Raw genomic sequence first — 19,103 nt, 5'->3', positions numbered from 1 at the left:
TGTAAGTAAAGATCTATGGACAAAGGGGCTTATTGCGTGACTCACTTGTCACACTGCAGCTTCCATGATGAGACTTTTAATTTTTCCTTTTCTCTTTTAAATTTTGTTTTATTTGAGTGGGAGGAGCATTGCAGGGCTGGAGGGTAGATGCAAAGGGACAGGGGAATGAATGGGATCAAGATGCAGGATGTGAAAGGCACATATAATAAATAAATAGAAAGCAATAAACAAACAAATAAATACTGCTTCCTAGTCAGGTGTAATAGGGCATGCCTTTAGTATCAGCATTGGGGAGGCAGAGGCAAGCGGACCTCTAAAATTTCAAGGGCAGGCTGGTCTACATAGTGAGTTCCAAGATAGCCAGAGCTACATAGTGAGACCCTGTCTCAACACACACACACACACACACATACACACACCCCACAGTTTCATAAGACTGAAACCCAGCAGGACAAACTCCCAATCCTGTAGCTCTATGTCTGATGCTAGAGGGCTTGGATAGTTCCACTCCTCCAGCTTTATGATTGAAACACACATGTTTCTCTTGGGATGGTTCTATGCCCTGTATGCAGCTCTCTCTTCTTAGCAGATATCTCATGATTCTGTCACCTATAACATCTTGGGGTCTCCAAATGCATTCCTGGCTTCATTTTCATATCTTCATGCAATGACCTCTCTGGGACTCCATGCAATGACCTCTCAGTCACCAGCCTGGCCTCGGCACCTCTCCTTAGCCTTGGAGGAAGGTTCTACTGACCCTTTACCCTTTCATGCTTTGGGGGAGCAGAAAACACCTTGGGCCTTTCGTTTTTACAAGCTGGAAGCTTAACTGGATAGGGTCTTGCCCTGAGGGCACCACTCCCTTTATTCCATTTTGGATCAGGCTTTTTAAAAATCTTCTCATCTCGGGGCTGGAGGGATGGCTCAGATGTTAAAAGCACTGACTGTTCTTCCAGAGGTCCCGGGTTCAGTTCCCAGCAACCACATGGCAGCTCACAATTGCCTGTAACTCCAAGATCTGATACCCTCACACAGACATACAGGCAGGATGCAGGCAAAGCATCAATGCACATAAAGTAAAAATAAATAATTAAAAAAACCTTCTCATCCCTTTCAGCATGAGCCTTGTCTCCAACATTAAATTTCCTGGTGCTGCTTCTCTCTTCAAGCCACACATTTTGTATTTCTTTTTGCCCACATGCACTTTTTTTTCACTGTAGAACTGCATAAGCATGATAACTAATAACTACATGACAGAGACAATACTAGACTGTCTGAAAATCTACTCCACCAAATAAAATCAGTTCATTGCTTTACAATTTAGCCTCAGACAGATTCTTAGGACATGGGCAAAAGGCAGCCACATTCTTTGCCAAAATACACTAGAATAGTCTCTAGATCAGTTGTTAATACTGCTTTCCTTTGAAGCCTTTGGAGCTAGTCCTCCACAATCCTCATTGCTCCAGGCTCCCACTGGGAGCGCCCATCAAGTGTCCAACCATTTGTCTAGTCCAAAATCCCCAAGACTTCCACATTCCTCCAAAAACCAGCAGGCTCAGGCCTGTCCGAGCAGTAGACTCCTCCCTGGTAACAGCTTCTGTTTTAGATCTGATAAGTACCTTCAGCAAAGACGCAGGATGTGAAATCAACATACAAGAATCAGAGGCTTTTCTGTATACCAAAAGTAAACTTGCTGAGAAAGAAACATAAGAAAAAAAAATCCCATTCACAACAGCTCCAAAAATTCAAAACAAAACAACATCATCTACAACAAAAAGCATAGGAATAAACCTAAGCAAAGGGGTTAAAGGATCTACAGTGAAAACATTAAGAAACTGGGAAAAGACATTAGACAGTGGAAAGACTTCCTAAGTTACCAGATTGGTAGAATTAATATCTCGAAAATGGCTATATTACCAAGAGTAATCTGTAAATTCCAAGCAATCCCCATCAAAATTCCACTGATGCTCTTCACAAAACTATAAGGACAAAACCAATAAAATTAACATGGAAACACAAAGGGCCCCAAACGGCCAAGTCAACCAAAGCAGAAACAGCGCCACTGCAGGGAGTGCAATGTCTGACCTCAAACTACACTAAAGAACCATAGTGACAGAAGTGGCATGTGCGGCCACAAACAGACACGCAGAGCAACAACAGAGCAGAATTCCCAGAAATAAACCTAAACAGCCGTTTCCGACAAATATGCACATACATGCACTGGAAAGAGGACAGCCTCTTCAACAGATGGTCCTGGGGAAACTAGATATCTACATGCAGAAGAATAAAGTTAGATCTATATCTCTCCTTACCAAAAACCAACCAACAAACAAACAAACAAAATAAAACCAAAAAATCCCCAAACAACAACAAAAACCAAAATCAATTCAAAATGGGTCTAAGACCTTGATATAAAACCCCAATACTACTATGACTAGAGGGGAAATGCCTTTGGATATGGGCATAGGCAAGAACTTTCTGAACAAAACTGTAGTAGCACAGCAAATAACCCCCAAAATGGGCAAATGAGATCTTTATGGAATTAAAACTCCTTCATAGCAAAGGAAGCTATCGGTATAGAGAGAAGATGTCCTACAGAATAGGAAAACACTTTGCCTCTTATATTCCAAAAGGAGCGTCAATAGTGGAAGAATCTCCAAAGTTCAGCAAAGCAAAGCACCTGAATCTTCAGATTGGTCAGCCAGTTTGTGAACCAAGCAGACAGTTCTCAAAAGATGAAACACAAATAGCCATAGAGTACTTTTTAAAATCCTCAGTCAACAGGGAAATGCAGGTGAAAACTCTCTTGCCATTCCACTGTACCTGAGTTAGAGTGGGCCCTGCTGGAGACAAAGGAGACTGGAAAGATGGTTCAGCGGTTAGAGCATGCTCTGCTCTTCCAAAGACGTCAGTTCACTCTCTGGCACTAATATGGGTGTGTCACAACTGCCTGTGATTCTGATGTGTTTGGATTCCAATGGCAGACCCTACACAAGTCACACCATTTAAAAAAATAAACAAATGACAACACATGTCAGGAAATGTGAGAAAAGGGCAACTGGGGGGAATGGAAGCTGGTACAGCCACGATGGGAATCAGGGTTGAGGAATCTCCATGAAGAAAAAGTACAAGGACCATATGACTTAGCTCATGGACATACACCCCAAGTTCAACGACAGACATACTTTCACATCTATGTTTATTGCTGCACGCTTCATAGTATATAGGAAATGGAAACAGCCTACTGTCCATCAACAGTGGGATGGATAATGAAAATAGACACCAGAAATTTTATTCAGCCACAAAGAAAAATGAAATTATGACATTTGCTGGCAAATGGATGGAATAAGAAATTATTGTATTAATCGATGTATTCCAGACTCAGAAAGTCAAGGACCGCAGTTTTTCTATCATATGTAGATTCTAGATTTTAATTTTCCTGTGTGCGTGTGTGGGTACAGGTCATGATGCAATGGAATGGACCGTGGAAGGGAAAAAAAAGAGATCCTGAAGGAAGTGAGGAGAGCAGAGAGGTGACAGAACACAGGTGGCACAGAAGTGGAATGGAGACTGCTTTGAGGAGGGCGGGGACAAGCAAGGAGGGCAGGGATCTGAGGGGTGGGGAGGAGGGTCAACAAAAGCAAGAGATGTATGAAAATCCGAAACCCATTATATAAAGAAAGAACGAGAAGAAGGGAGGTAGGAAGGAGGAAGGAGGGAGGGAGGAAGGAGGGAGGGAGGGAAGGAGAAAGGAAAAAGGGCAGGAGTTAAGGAGGGAGGGAGAAAGAAAAGCTGTACACCCTCCTCTGTTTTAACCACCTGCTGCTCCTGGGCCTGCCCACAACTTATCTCCGCAGGAGGATGCCCAAAGTCCTTGGTGAAGAGCCCTTCACCAGCTCAGGCTCTTGGCTCCTCTCACAGGAGTGGTAGTCCCTATTCCAGCTGCCACAGCAGAAGTGAATCCCAGCCACTCCCTGGAACCATGCATGAGGTCTCCCGTGCATGAGATTGGGTCTCACACCCAGGTCCCAGCATCCTCCTGAGCTCATAAGAAAGGCCCTGAGCTGCAAAGACAGAGAAGGGGTCCATGTGTCCAACTCATTTTGTCTAAGCCAGGAAGACTGTAAAGTTCTTTCTTATAAAGATGTTGTTTTTGACAGGGGAGGGTGGTCAGGCTATTAGGTGACAATTTTTTTTTATTAAGAAAAAACAAAGCATGGCATATTCAAGACATTTTTACTTAAATAATAACAGCCTGACAGAACCACACAGACTAGTTTTGTGTGACTTTGGCCAAGTTATGCAACCTTTTGCAGCTGTGGTTTTTCAACTATTGAAATAGCCATCTTGCAGGATTTTTTGTTATAATAATGCAAGTACACTAGCAGTACTACTCCTGGGTGCCACAGCGCTAACAAGAATGTTCCTGAAGGGGTCTCTCAGTCCCTGCCCACCTGTCTCAGTGCTGTGACGAAAAACCACGACCAGATGCAGCTTGGAGAGGAAAGGGTTTATTCTGCTTATGCTTCCACATCACTGTCCCTCACTGAAGAAGTCAGGGCAGGAACTCACACAGGAGGAACCTGGAGGCAGGAGCTGGTGCAGAGGCCATGGAGGAGTGCTGCTTCCTGTTGCTCCCCATGCCTTGCCAGCCGGGGGATAACCCCAGCCACAAAGGCCTGGGCCCTCCCCCGTTTGTCGTTAAGAAAATGCTTTACAGGCTTTTGTACAGCCTCATATTATGGTGGCATTTTCTCAATTGAGGTTCCCTCCTCTCAGATGACTCTAGCTTCTGTCAAGGTGACATAAAACCAGCCAGGACACCACCCCTACCTCTCTTTCTGACTACTATGGTGCTGGGCATCAAACCCAAGGCCTTGTGCATGAGCTACATGGCCATGGAGTCTAGCATTTTATTTATTTATTTATTTGTTTGTTTGTTTGTTTGTTTATTTATTTATTTATTTATTTATTATTTATTTATTCATTCATTTATTTAGGTATTTATTCCTTCTTTCCTTTCTTGTTAGTAACTTTAATTATTTTTAAATTGACAAAGTGAAGTTGTATGTTTTTATCATTTATGTCTTATGCCACTCCTGACCTGAACCAACTCACATCCCTGTCTGCACATTTTGACTGCCAGGCATTGGTTGAGATGGGCTAACAGCTACCAACCTACTTTCTTCCTTTCCCATTCAGGTAACTAAATGTCCTAGAATTCCTTGCACTTAGCTGTAAGTTCAAGGCAAGGGGATGCGACTAGCACTGGTACCCACTTTCTGAGGTCTAACCTCGTGTCGCTCGGCCATGCACACTTCACCTACGCTGCCTCTTCCCTCTGCTTGACAAGCAAAAACAGAAAGATGTGGAAGATGATGGAGCCACAAGACAGAGCGGCTCTGTGTCTGGTCGCTGCTTGGAGGAAGGCCAACTGCAGCTCAGTTTCCTGCTCAGAACTGAGACAAGCTAAAACTGCTCCTGCTACTTTTGAAGCAGTCTCTGGTTCAGAGTGTTTTGTTTTGTTTTTACAGTAGCTGGTAAATGAAATCCTGGGATTTTCAAAGAATGTCATCAGATTATATATAAAAATAATTAATCAGTGTGCCAAATCAGATCCCTGCTCACAAAATATGCTCCAAGACTAAGATTTCATTGGAAAGCAGGTCTTCTTTATTTATTTAAGGATTTGTTTATTTTCATTGTATGTGTATGAGGGTTTTCCTCGAATGTTGGTATGTGCACTGGGTACATGTCTGGTGCCCTTGGAAGTCAGAAGAGGGTGTTGGATCCCCTGGAAGTGGAGTTACGGATGGCTGTGAGCCACCACATGGGTACTGGGAACCGAACCGAGGTCCTCTGAGAGAACAAGTGTTTACCACTGAGTCATCTCTCCAGCCCCTGCAGACTAGGTTTTACTTCAGTTAACCTTACAATGTGCCAAAAGCTTAGGAAAACAATGAAAGTCCGCTTTAATGTACAGAAACTTCATTCCAGTGGATGTCTCTATGATGCAAAGAAAGCCTCAAAAGACAGCTTAACTCCAGGTAAATGGAGGCCCTGCCCTGCCCCGTGAGCAGCAGTGTTCCATGAGAATGTAGTGTGACTTAGAGGGTTAATGCAGAGACATTTTTGAGGTTTTTTTAAAAAAGTCAAATTGGAGAAAATTGGTGTTGTTAGATACATTCCTTTATATTTAGTAACAAATAAGGATCATGTTCTTTTCTTTTAAGAATTTTTTTTTTAATTTATTTAACCTGGATGTTTGCCGGCATGTATGCCTGTCCATCACATGTATGCCTGGTGTCCGAGGATACCAGAACAGGGCAATGGATCTCTTGGAACTGGAGTTACAGATAGTTGTGAGCCTCTGTGCGGGTGTTGGGAATTGAACCTGGATCCTCCAGAAGAGCAGTCAGTGCTCCCAACTGCTGAGCCATCTCTCCAGCTCAGGATCATGTTCTTAACTTAAGCAATTACATGATTTCTTAATTGTGTGATTATATTCCATTATGATTTGATGACAGAGTGTTATCCATGGCTTAAGTACATCTGAAACATCTTATTTAAATGTTAAAATATACAAGGCTATGCATTTGTTTTGTCTTTACCTAAGAATTACACCAGGGGATAGTCTCAGGAACTTAAGCCTGAAGCCAAACATGTAGAAATTCAAGTCCCAACTTCACCCTAAGATCAATTAAGTAAATTATTTAGGATAATGCCTGAGGTATAAGACACAAAATCTAACGAGGTCATCCAGCTAAAGATCTAAAGCTCCTTGAGATTACTTTTGACTTTTAGAAAATAATCATGCTAATTTGGTTAAGGTCATATCATCAAAGGAATATTAATAATCGATGGCCCTTCTGGAAACCCTCGCTGGTTTCACAGAAGTTAACTTGGACCAAACACATCACAGGCAACTTAATAAAATCATGCCTCCAACTATACTCTGTACCTCTGCTCCTGTCTCTATCTGAACCCCTCTGGTCCACTGAAAACCTGTTCAGTTTGGTCTCCTCGCTTCCTTGTGTGCTCCAAATATCCTCACACGCAGCTCCTCAAAGCATCTTTCTAAAATGCATGCCGCATCATACCAGTAGCTCTCCTGCTCAAAACTCCTTCCCCGTATTTTCATTGGTCTTACGGTAAAACAGGAACTGTATTTGCCTTGCCACGCCCCACCCAATGCCAGCTATTCTGGTACCTGCCTCATTTTCTTCCTTCCCATCATCTACTCTCCTTTGCATAAATACCCCAACTTCTTTCCCTCAACACCTTAACTTCCTGTTCCCTTTGCCCCAAATACTTTCCTTACAGCTCTTTACATGGCTGATTTATCTTTCTTTTTGTGTCTCAGATTACATATCCCTTCACCCCATTAGCTTCTTGCCCTGCTTATTTCCTTCATAAAATTTATAAGACCCTATAATTTTGTTTTTACAGTCTGAAATCTTGGGTATTTATGATGACACTAACCTCCAGCCAGCACTCCTACCCTCTTTAACACCTGGATCAAACATCATACCCTCAAAGAAGGATAGATAAGTAGATGAAATGTGTCAGCAATATATATTTCAACATCAATGACTTAGCAACGGGGACCATCCATGAAAAACTATATTACCATATTTGGCAATAATTGTCACTGCCCTGTCCTGCTGTACAAGGACAGCCCAATTGTACAATCTTAACTACATGTCCCCTGGGAATATAAAACTGTCTGAGGACATTCACATGGCCCTTTTCACACTGAGCTTTACCCTTAACAACAACAAAAATATAGAATTGGTAATCCCAAGATTTATGTCAAAATTTAAGTAGTTATAGTGTTTGGAGACATGAAGCTGTTCTGGCTTTGAACCTTAAGTCAGGAAACTTGTCAGAACACGAGAGAGACAGAGACAGACAGACAGACAGACAACAGACAGACAGACAGACAGACACACACACACACACACACACACACACACACACACACACACGAGAGAGAGAGACAGACAGACACACAGACAGACAGACAGACAGACAGACTGTTGTATCCAAGACTATTCCTTGGAAGGCACTATTCACATCAAACTCAGGATGCCACGGAAGTTCAGCATGACTTCAGCTTTGTTTATGACCCAGCTCACTTGACAGGGCAGTGTGTTTTCCAGGTCTGACTAAATGGTAGAGACTGGTGCCTACAAGTTATTTCCTCCACAGTTCCTGGTGCCTCTAATGGGAAATGCAGGCTTGGATCAGACACTGGAAATGTAAGGCAAGTCTCTCCACACTAAATGCCCCTGAGAACGCCAATGTGTGAGCGCAGTTTTCCCTACTTCAGATGACAAAGAAATGCTACCTGACTCCAGCGAACCTCTGAACTCCCTTCTATAGCTGAACATGAGAGAAACCACTGAGCCCCTGCACAGTGCCTGCCAAGGAGCTGGCAGAGACATCAGCCTGCACAGAGCAAAGTTTCAAGAACCAGGTCAGCAAAGTCCCTGAGGATGGACCCTCCTGTGAGGAAGTCAAGGGAGGGGATCTTTGCCTAGACATCCTCCAGTGCTCTCTGGAAGGCCCTTAGAGAACACTCCTGCCAGGAAGCAGCACCAGCGAAAGCTTTGGGTCTACTGAGCACTCAGTCTGGCTGCCTCTTTCCATTTGAGATACTGTGAACCTTTTAATAGATTATATTATATTTTCTCTTTGCTTGTAGAAAGCCCAGGGACAATTTCCAACTCTCTGCAATAATGCCATTGGACATTCTGGCGTGCATTCATTCATTCTGGTTATATCCTTGACTTCGTCTTATTTTCCCTCAACTCTGATTTCTTTAATTACTTTTTACTCCCTTGCATTCTGTATTACTTCAAGCAGCTTCAAATCCTTTTGGGAGTGAGTCTGTTAATGCAAAGATACAGTGAAGTTTAAACAAAAATCATGACTTCCCTAGTCTCTGAAAAGACAATGTGGCTTCATGCAGATTTAGTTTTGAAGACTGGTTTGGTCGGGTTCCACTCCTGTTACCTTGGCTAGGTTGCTCAGTATTTCAAATCTCCCATTTTCTCTCTTCTAAATTGACGGCAATAATACCTAAGTTGTGCAATGGCTATGAGAATGTTTTAAAAACTTAGGTAAAGAACTGAGAATACAGAATATAGCTCAGTGGTTGAGTGCTCACCTAGCATGCACATGCACAAGGCCCCAGGTTTGGTTCCCAGTACCATGACCAACTAAAACAGAGAACAAAGGGAGAAAAAAACAGTAAAATGTTAGGAATTAGTAACTGCTAAACTATTAGAATCCTTTATTACTATTAATACCCATACAGATTACACAATAATCTGCTCATGTGCTCATGGTTTTTGTTGTTTTGGTTTTTGTATTTTGTTTGTTTGTTTACTTTTGGTTTTTGGTTTTCTGTGTAGCCCTGGTTGTCCTGGAACTACCTCTGTAGACCAGGCTGTCCTCGAACTCACAGAGATGCACCTGTCTCTGCCTCCCGAGTGTTGGGATTAAAGGCGTGCACATGTTATTAGATTATGAGCACTAGCACTGAGGTGAACTACTCCTTCACCATCCTTTCCTCTAACAAACACTCATCACTCCCCAGTTAGAAAGCACAAACATGTCTAGTGAGTTACTCGAAGTTACACAGTTATAGTAAAAGTGTAGTTATTAGATTGATTGAAATTTAAAAAGCATACTCGAGCTAAAATACTACAACATACTTATCCATATTTATTAAACATTTATGCACGCTATGTGCTCAATGCATAAGGCAAGCATAATGAAAAAACTAATTTGATGTATCCAATGATATAATTTGATACAATAAAGAACACAAGCAAATAAGTGGGTTTCATGTATGGAAGAAAGTCCGGTAACTCTCAGGCTACCCATTCTAAGCTGTTTTTCTGAGTAAATGACTTTGCGTTGTAGCTCAGAAATCTGATGTCATGAGGCCCTGGAGTCTGGGGAAACCAGTCTTAATTTATACAATTCAAAATAAGTTTATAGAAACATTGGGAATATTAGGCCTAACTCAGCTTCCGTTATCAAAAGGTTTCCTCCCAGAACTGAGAAGCCCTGTGACAGCCGAAAGAGCTTGGGTAAGAACAGGAATAATCTGGAGTCTCTGAGATGCCTGTTCTTTCATGAAGGGGAGGGATGCTCCCATGTGAGAAAAGGAGATCTTCACACTACAGCAGGAAACTTAGGTTGATGGAGTTGAGGTGAAGACACCTTGGCTGAGCCCTGCTTGACCCCTAAATAGTACTGTGACCTTAAGGAAGTCACTTCACAAAACACACACACACACACACACACACACACACACACACACACACACACACACACACACACCAGTTCACCTCAAGGGCTTATGTCTAAATGCCCTCCACTGCTATACTCCATGACTAAGAGTCAGTGCTCACAGGGGTATGGGGGTAGAGCATGGGAGGGGGTGGGAATGGCAGCAGCACACACCTTTAATCCCAGCACTCAGGAAGCAGAGGCAGGTGGATCTCTGTGAGTTCGAGGACAGCCTGGTCTACAGAGTGAGTTCCAGGACAGCCAGAGCAGCACAGAGAAATCCTGTCTGGGGAAACAAAACCAAACCAAACAACAACAACAACAAAAGAGTCTGCTTCAGTGCTACCTCAGGTCAGGAGTGTTGCCAGGAAGAAAAGACCCCCTTCTCCACTCCTGCTGGGACCAAATTATCCCCAACACTCCTCCCAGTGCCACCACTGCTCCAAGAATAAGGAGTTCTGTGATTTGCATCAGATGATGGTGGTCTAAAGAAAGCTCCCAGGACTTTTTCTACAAAGCTTCTTTGCCCTTCATTAACGACAAGAAACAGGACCACAAGCAAGCCAACGGTGATTAAAAGAGGATGGTGCCTCATCTGCGGACCAAGCGTCTTCCTGCCCATTACTCAGCCCACCGTCACATTTCTCCTCAGCTATCAGCACGCTCAGATGGACACGCTCATCCACTGGGGTCCACTGTGGAAAGGGAAAGATTATCCTGGTAGGCGGCATATTTCACCACTATCCTCTGAAAGTCTTACTGCCATCCAGGGCATCCCCAGAGAAGACAACAAGGGGAATGAGGAAGTAGATGGAAGCTATTCTGACAGTCCCAAAATCAACATCATCTTCATTACTGGTGCATATTTATTTACTTATATTCAAACATTATAAATTTCTTTTGTCAAGGATCATCTTCTAACGTTCATATCATTCTTATGCAGGAAGCTGTAATGATGCAGCAGGGTTGCGAAAGAGGACTGATGTTGACGAGTCTAAAGAGCCTCCCGAATGATGATATGATAAACCATAGCTACTGAGAACACTGATACAAAGGCTTGGAGAAGTGGAAGAAAGGTCTTTCTTACTTTTGTCCTTACAAGTTAATATCCAACCAGACTTGAGAAACACAGGAAATCCCATGGTCCTTTTTATTCTACAAACAGTTGGAGTCATGATTACAAAACTGTATAAGTCACATTTCTAGTCTAGAAGACATGAATCAACCCAAAAATATGAACCCAAGATATCACTGGAGTTACCAAAGTGTTTATGACCTAACTAGCCTTGGGCAATTCAAAGAAGCAGCATCAAAAATAGCAATGGCAGACACTTCAGTTGCCATCTATCATATCCTCAATCACCCACAATACCTGACTTTCCTCCTTATCCCTAAACAAAAAGGAAATCGAGGTTTAATGCTCCATCATTTAACTGTCTGTTCTGGGCTTCATCTTTATGAAAAACTTTCAATCTACATTTTAAGATAATTACCTGCAGATGATAGCATGTAGTTCTACACATGAGGTGTCAATGTTACCAGAATTTTGATAACCCTGTTTTAGCGATTTAAGAAGCAGAGTCTCCTATCCCCGCCTGTGGAGGTGGTCCATATCTCTCACTTTCTTTTTTTTTTTAATTATTTATCTTTATTGTATGTGCATTGGCATTTTGACTGCATGCATGTGAGGGTGTCAGATCTTGGAGTTACAGACAGTTTGTTAGCTGCCATGTGAGTGCTGGGAATCGAACCCTGGTTCTCTGGAAGAGCCGTCAGTGCTCTTAACCACTGAGCCATCTCTCCACCCCCAGCTCTCTCACTTTCTATGGTTTCTGCAGGCCATTCAAAAGGCAGCAACCAACCAACAGCTCCTGCCATCATGGACCTGTGCTCAGACAGGAGAAAGACATGACCAAGGCCATAGAGCAGACTGATGACTTCCCCTGTCCTGGGGAAAGGAGAGCATGATGAGAAGCCAAGCTTTCATGATGGGAGGTGCTTTCTGGCCTCACTTTCCCCAAAGGGACTGAAGTTTCACAACGTGCCAATATCGTGACTGGTGTAGTCATTGACCCTTTCCACCCGGTACAAGTTCAGGGCAGCACAACAGAGGAAGGGACAGAGGACCCTGTGAGGAGCTAACCAGGAAAAGGAGGCAGTGGGCATGGTCCAGCAGAGCTCACAGAGCTGCTCTGGAATAAACACCCTACACAGTCAAGGCCTCAGTGTAAGGAAGCATATGCCCTAAGGTTTAATTACCTCCAAAACAGTACAACTGGAATGACTCAGGCTCAGTAACAAAGATGATCAACAGTCCAGACTGGAAACTTGTCCTTTCATAGTAAATTTTCACAACCCATGTGCCCCTGAGGTAAACCCAAACTAGCTTGTCTCCCCTGAAATGCTTCATTTCTCCATTTTGTCTGACACATTCCATCTTGTTCATTAGTGTCAGCCTTATAATCCAAAGGGACTTCACACAGTTCAACTGATAACAAGGTAGACACTGTTAATTGTGTTCCCTTTGATGGAAACAGCACTATACATAAAAGCTACTTCAGAGCATGCTGGGAAATGAAGACAGGTATCATGGGCACAGAGTTAGTACGTCAATGTACATGCTGCTAATGAAAGAGTGGACAGCTGTGACAGACATGTATAGGGAAAAAAAAAATGTTTCCTCATAGCCTTTCAATGATTCTGAGGTACATTCAGATGGCCTGAACAAGTGATTGATGATCCAAAAATGTTTCTTATTAGGGTAATTAGCAATTACATGTGAGTGTGTACACATGTGTCCTCTTTGGAATATGCACTGTTATTTGCATCTGTCCATAAGTGATGCCAGCATTGAGAAATGAAGCTAAATGCAGCTCTAGGGAGATGGAGAGAAGGCAGAGGAAAGTGTTCCTGAAGGAGGAGTGTCAGAGGTCAATGGGAGCTCTGTCAGAGGTCAATGGGAGCTCTCAGGGTCAGTAAAGTTGCCAGATAAAATAAAAATAGTAAATTAAACTTGGATCTTAGATTAATGGGAGAAAGGGTTTTCTCTTAGTGCAGGTATGTCAGAAATATTGCAGGAATATTCCTTAGGTTTATTTGCTAAATTAGGCGATCCTAATGGCCAGAGAGAGGGAGGGTATGCATGCCAGCCACCTTTCTTCTTGGTCATGAATACTATCAAGATTAGCACCAATTGACATTTAAAGCACCTAGAGAATGAGGTCTACCCACAATTACATGCCTGTAATTGCAAGTTCTTTGACATCAGGTAGTACACTGTATTCCTCCTTCTATAGGACCTGGGCCATGAGTCACACGTGACAAACACTTAAAATGAAGTTTTGAATAAATAAGGATACAAGATGAATGGGAGGGGATTTGGGGGGAGAGAGCTTAAAAATAACAAAGCCACTCATGGCTCGCGCGGAGGGGGTGGGGTCGGGGGACGGGGGACAGCAGGGAACTTCCGCATCTGTTGCAATCTGCTTCACCTATGGGAAGAAATGATGCCTCACTGTAGCAAGGCTGCTGCACAAGAGCTGAAGTGTCCTAAACAAGTGCAAAGAACACTGAGCACCGCAGTGAACTGGAGAGACTGAGGAGGAATGTTTTAAACTGGAGATCAACGCTTACACAATCATTTACTTCACAAACGTATAATTAAGGAAGGCAAGGCCTTGCAAAAGCCCCATCTGATAGGCAGCTCTACCTGGAACTGCTTGAACTAGAAGTTTTCAGTGGAAATGATACAAGCTTTGCAAGAAAGCGGGGGCCCTCAGAGGTGCTGTGCACTTTATTGACACTGTGTGCACATGTTTGCTCACAGATGTTTGTAGATATGCACAAACGTGTTTCTGTGTAAAGGGCTATGAGATCAGCACATTGATCTCCCATAGAATTCTCCGTTGTCCACAGTAACAGACTTAGGGAAACGTCCTTTGTAAGTAGAAATGTTGAAGTTTATTGATTCTGTTTCACTTTCTCTTAAAGATGCTTGCTTTTTAAATAAGAAAACACGTGCTGACCACAGACAACTTAATAAAATAGGCGAATAAAAATAAAAGAATAAAAATCACTAAATTTGCCAATCAGAGATAAGATGCAAATATTTTAGGATCTCCTTTTCTGTCCATGTTTGCAAATATCCACATTTAACAAAAATGGAACCAGATCCATCCTACCAAGAAAGCTTTTGTTTGTTTGTTTGTGGTTTGCTGTTGTTTTATTATTTTGTTTTGTTTCTCTTTGTAGACCCAGCTGTCCTGGTACTCACTCTGCAGACCAGGCTGACCAGACTCAGAGATCCACCTGCCTCAGCCTCCTGAGTGCCAAGATTAAAGGCGTGCATCACCACTGCCAGACCAAGAAAGTTTCTTTTAAGAAACAAAATAAAGTCACTCAAGTGACCAAATATATTCCGACATAACTTTTAGTACTTGTGCAGAAAATTTCTCTGGATGCTTTACTTAACCAAGTGCTGCTTACCTTGTTTAACAACCAAATCTTTAACGATATCACTATTCTTGGGCAAGAGGATGGAGAAAGTCTAAGAGAAAGGATTACTGAGTCAAAATATTGTAGAGTGTGAAAGATTTTGAGCAATGTCACCATTATGTTCCCTACGACAATCAAATGATTAAAATCAATGTATATTCTCATATAAAAGAGCCCCCTTTCCTGATTTTGTTTTTGACAATCAGCCATGCAGAGAAACAGTCTGTGAAATTAGAATTTATATAGATAAAGTATAGAGAGGAATATCTGTAATATTTCCTGTTTCCAAGAACCCGGTCCATAACAACCAACAGTTTAAGAAAGTCATCCACAATTAGCCTTTGATGCAACCAAATGATTAAGAAGAATTTTTAAGCCAGAATTTCAATCACAGTCTACTTGTTGTAGAACTCTAGCTGCTTCCCATTTCAATAGAATACTATTGAAAATTCATTAGTTTCCTTTTTTTTTTTACAAAAAGAAGAAAATAAGCTAGGGTCCTTTAAAGTCATAGTATTTTCCATTCTTAAAGAAAGGAATCCATTTCCTCTTAAAGAAAGGAAGACCATAATCCAAAGAAGGTAAGCACCATGGATGGCAGACGACCATCATAGCATAGTCATAGGAACCTCTGTATGAGTTAGCTGGCTGAAGTGGGTGACCTTCTACCCAAATGCCTTATGGGTGAAAAACATGCGGAGCAAACAAAATACTTCACAGATTCCAGAACCACCAAGTAAGAAGGGAAGAGAATGAAGTGAAAGTTTTTAAATACTCTATCTAATCTAAATCTGTATCTAAACTGTATAAAAAAGAAATTGCATGACACTACACCAGAGAAACAAATGAAGCAGAAAAAATACTCTCAGATATACAACCCACCAGAAGACTGCTAAGACATGAGCATATGGAATGCAACCCAGAGACGACTCTAATGAAAGGAAAGGGTAGCTGTAAAATATTAATTTCTAATGTCAACAGAAAACTAAGCTACCTTCATCCTGTATTTTCTAAAGCTATGCTAAGCAAAAAACTCAACTGTGTCATCCTTTTTGACATCAAGAACAATAAAGAAAGAAAGAGAGAGACGAAGGAAGAAGAAATATCTAAATACAGAAGCTTAATTTGTCAAGATTGGGAAAAGTTAAATTATGTTCTTGCTAGTGAACTAGTCATTAGTAGTCACAGTCATTTGGTTAATGACTAATTCAACTAAAATAGAAATTTGTCTATAGGATCAGGTACAAAAATATATTTTTCAGAAGGATTATTATGTCTTTGATGTGAGTTGAATCGGTTTTGTTTTGTTTTGTTTCTCCTAGTGTTGGGAACTGAACTTGGGGCCTTGCAAATGCCTAGCAAACGTCCCACTACTAAGCTACACCCCACCCCGTGTGTCAGTTTTGTTTGGATGTGTCTTATTCAGTGCTGGGATGGGTCAGCTGGGAACCTAAAGTAATGCTTTGCTCACTTAAAAAAAAAATGCCTGGAGGCAAAGGACTTGGGAATCTAAGTGGGAAAACTCCTCCCACCGAAGATAAACAGGTATATAACCCCATGAAAGAGTAGCTAAGACAAGACTATCAATCCTGGGTGTTACAGATGTTTTACTTTGGAAAAAATGCGGAGCACCAAGACTGAGATGACTCCAGAGCGTTTATGGCCGTTGATCCTTGTGGCTCTATTCATCACACCCATCCAGTCTCTGAACTGTGTTTATCTGGATAACACCACCTTGGAAAGTGTGAAACTTCTGGGCAGCATTATCCGCTCTCCCCTAAAATGTCTAAAAGAAATCAAGGATTTTGAGTTCCCTAAAGAAATTCTTCCACACATCCAGCATGTGGAAAGGGACATGAAGGAGGCCTTCTATCTTATATCGATTCAGGCACTAAATATTTTCAGTCAGAATAGCTACATCTCCCCTGTGACAAGGGAGCGGCTACAGCACATCAGAATGGGACTTTTTGAGCAAGTGCAGCAAGCGCTAGACTGCTTTATGGATGAGGAGAAAGAGAACAAGGAGGAGGATAATAAGACAGAACACCCCCGACCAAAGTACCCCCAGAGGGTCTACCTGGAATTGAGCAAGTATTTCATCAAAATCAAGAAGTTCCTGGGGGATAAGAAATACAGTTTCTGTGCCTGGGAGATTGTCGGAGCAGAAGTGAGAAGATGTTTCATGATATTTTACAACTTCAAAAGACTACTCAAAATACAATCAGGTATGTTTGCAGATTTGCGTTTCCCTCCATAGTTTCCTCCTTCATCTTGAGCATGCCTTGTGCTGTGTGTGATGTGGCTGTGTCCTCGGTTAGACTGGTCCTCAGTGTAATGTTTCCTGTCTCTGAGGCTTGACCTTGGCACATTAGCCACATTCACCTCTTTAAGAAGAGGCAGTTCCAGCCATGTTAATCAGCGCCTGTGTGACCCCAGGAATTTTCTTAGAAAGTACTGAAGACAGATTGAAAAGAGTAAGGTTTCCTTTCCATCTTCTCTCTCTTCCACTTTCCTTTGACCATTTTCTATTGGCTTTCCTTTACATCTAAGAAAGTTACAAGACAGTAGTTAGCAGATAGGGAGCAGAGAAGGTTTGAAAAGGTAACATTTCAACAAATCATCTCTCAGGCTGCCAGGGTTGTTTCTCCTACGAAAGTTCACCACATTAACCGTCTACATCCAGTCTATAGACTCAAAACCTTTCATTTTTTTTACCACCTCTTTTCTAGAGGAAAAAAAAAATGTTGAGATTGTTTATCAGCTTAGTTTCTTTGAAATGATCCAGTTTAAAGAATGTTAAGTTGTTACTTTAAAAGTCAAGGTCCATAGTGAAATGTGGGTGGATAGTTCAATCAGTTGATCTGTAAGCTCCTCCTTAATGCTTGGGAGCCTGTGATTCTAATGCAGCACATGTATCACGCCTGGAGAATATTGTTTGGTTTCTATATCTAAAGGTATAGAGAAGGCAACAGATGTCGCTCAAAGGTAGGACGTACTTGTCTAGCATGCATAGGACACTTGGATCGAATCCTCAGAACTGCAGTGGGGTTAGAGGAAGGCATAGAAAATGCTGGAGAACGTAGTGACAGCCTCTCATAGTGGGTGGTTTTCTTTGTGTGTGCCCCTAAAGCGAACATCTAGAGTCGTATTTATGGGAGAATTTTGCATTCATGTTCAATTTTCCCAGTTGGAAAGCTACTTGCTGCCAGTTCAGTGAATTAGCCATTCTAACAATACCTGGTACTTTAATGGCTTTTATCTTTTTAAAGTTATTTTGTATCAAGATTGTCTAGCTTATTTACTTAACTCTCCTGTTTTTACTCACCATCTGACTGAATGACTTTTCTCTTCCCCACCCCCATCATATTTCAGAGTCATCCACCTTCAGGCAAGAACTTAGATAGAAACTGACTGCTCAAACACACTCAGGAACCCTCTATGCTAAGGCTATCACCAGCATGCTGCTAAACTCTTCAGACTCAAGACTTTCCAAGTGCAAGGCTCAAGACAGTATACTCAAAGAAAGTCCTATGGCAAAACGAAGGACAAATTTCAGTGGAAGAGTTAGAAGAAATGTTAAATTAAAAATACCAAAAAAAAAAAAAAAGTTGTGGATTATGGCATTTAGGTTACCAGCCAAAGAACCAGATAATAAAACGAGTTAATACTCTAATTTTGCTACTGTTATGAATCTTAACGTAAATCTCTAACATACAACACCAAAGGGGTTGAGACCCACAGGTTGAGAACCACCACTTTAAGGGCCTCATGCCAGGGATCAAAACCTTGCCAGCAGCTTGTAATCTCCCAGTTGCTCTTTAAATGAGGTAGTATGAATCCTTCCAGTAATATATTTAAAAATATTAAGAAACCCTGCATTGCACATAGGCTTTTCTCTTCCTTTCCAGAGAGCAGGCCTCAGTGGAGAGCTGTGATGATTATTAATATGGCCAAAAGTCTCTTCTCTAAAAAATAGTAAATACATGCTTGTCTCAAAAAAAAAAAAAAAAAAGCCGAGTTACAATCTATTTGGTATAACAGCTCATCAGTAATGTCGTTTTAGATTGGGATCATGGCAGTGGGGCGGGGGTGGGGGGAGGCAGGACATGCAATGCAAGCAGGTACAGACACAGTGTTTTCTGTGATGCCTTTGCCTGACCTCTATGACAGCTCTATGGAGGCGGTGGCGGCCACAGATACTGCACTAACTTAGAGCCGCTGCCCTGCCCTGCCCTGGCCCGGCCTGGACCTGTGTTTGCTCTGTGCCAGGGAAGAGAACTGGCTAAGTGGGTGGGAGTGGAGTT

General features: G+C 42.1%; 2 protein-coding genes across 2 annotated transcripts in view; one reads left to right on the top strand and one right to left on the bottom strand.

Moving 5' to 3' along the window:
- Window positions 1–19,103, bottom strand: part of Mob3b (MOB kinase activator 3B) — a 198,114-nt gene that overhangs the window by 175,783 nt on the left and 3,228 nt on the right. The gene's annotated exons all lie outside the window — the stretch shown is intronic.
- Window positions 16,442–18,203, top strand: Ifnk (interferon kappa). The gene is made up of 2 exons (XM_052716482.1): window positions 16,442–17,024; window positions 18,172–18,203. The coding sequence occupies exons 1-2, from the start codon at window positions 16,442–16,444 to the stop codon at window positions 18,201–18,203; spliced, it is 615 nt and encodes a 204-aa protein (XP_052572442.1).

Source organism: Peromyscus californicus, unplaced genomic scaffold (assembly GCF_007827085.1).
Source record: "Peromyscus californicus insignis strain IS unplaced genomic scaffold, ASM782708v3 Scaffold_5__1_contigs__length_169319896, whole genome shotgun sequence".
Classification (NCBI taxonomy): Eukaryota; Metazoa; Chordata; class Mammalia; order Rodentia; family Cricetidae; genus Peromyscus; species Peromyscus californicus.
Note: the sequence above shows the minus strand (reverse complement) of the source record. Positions and strands in the feature narration are given on the sequence as shown.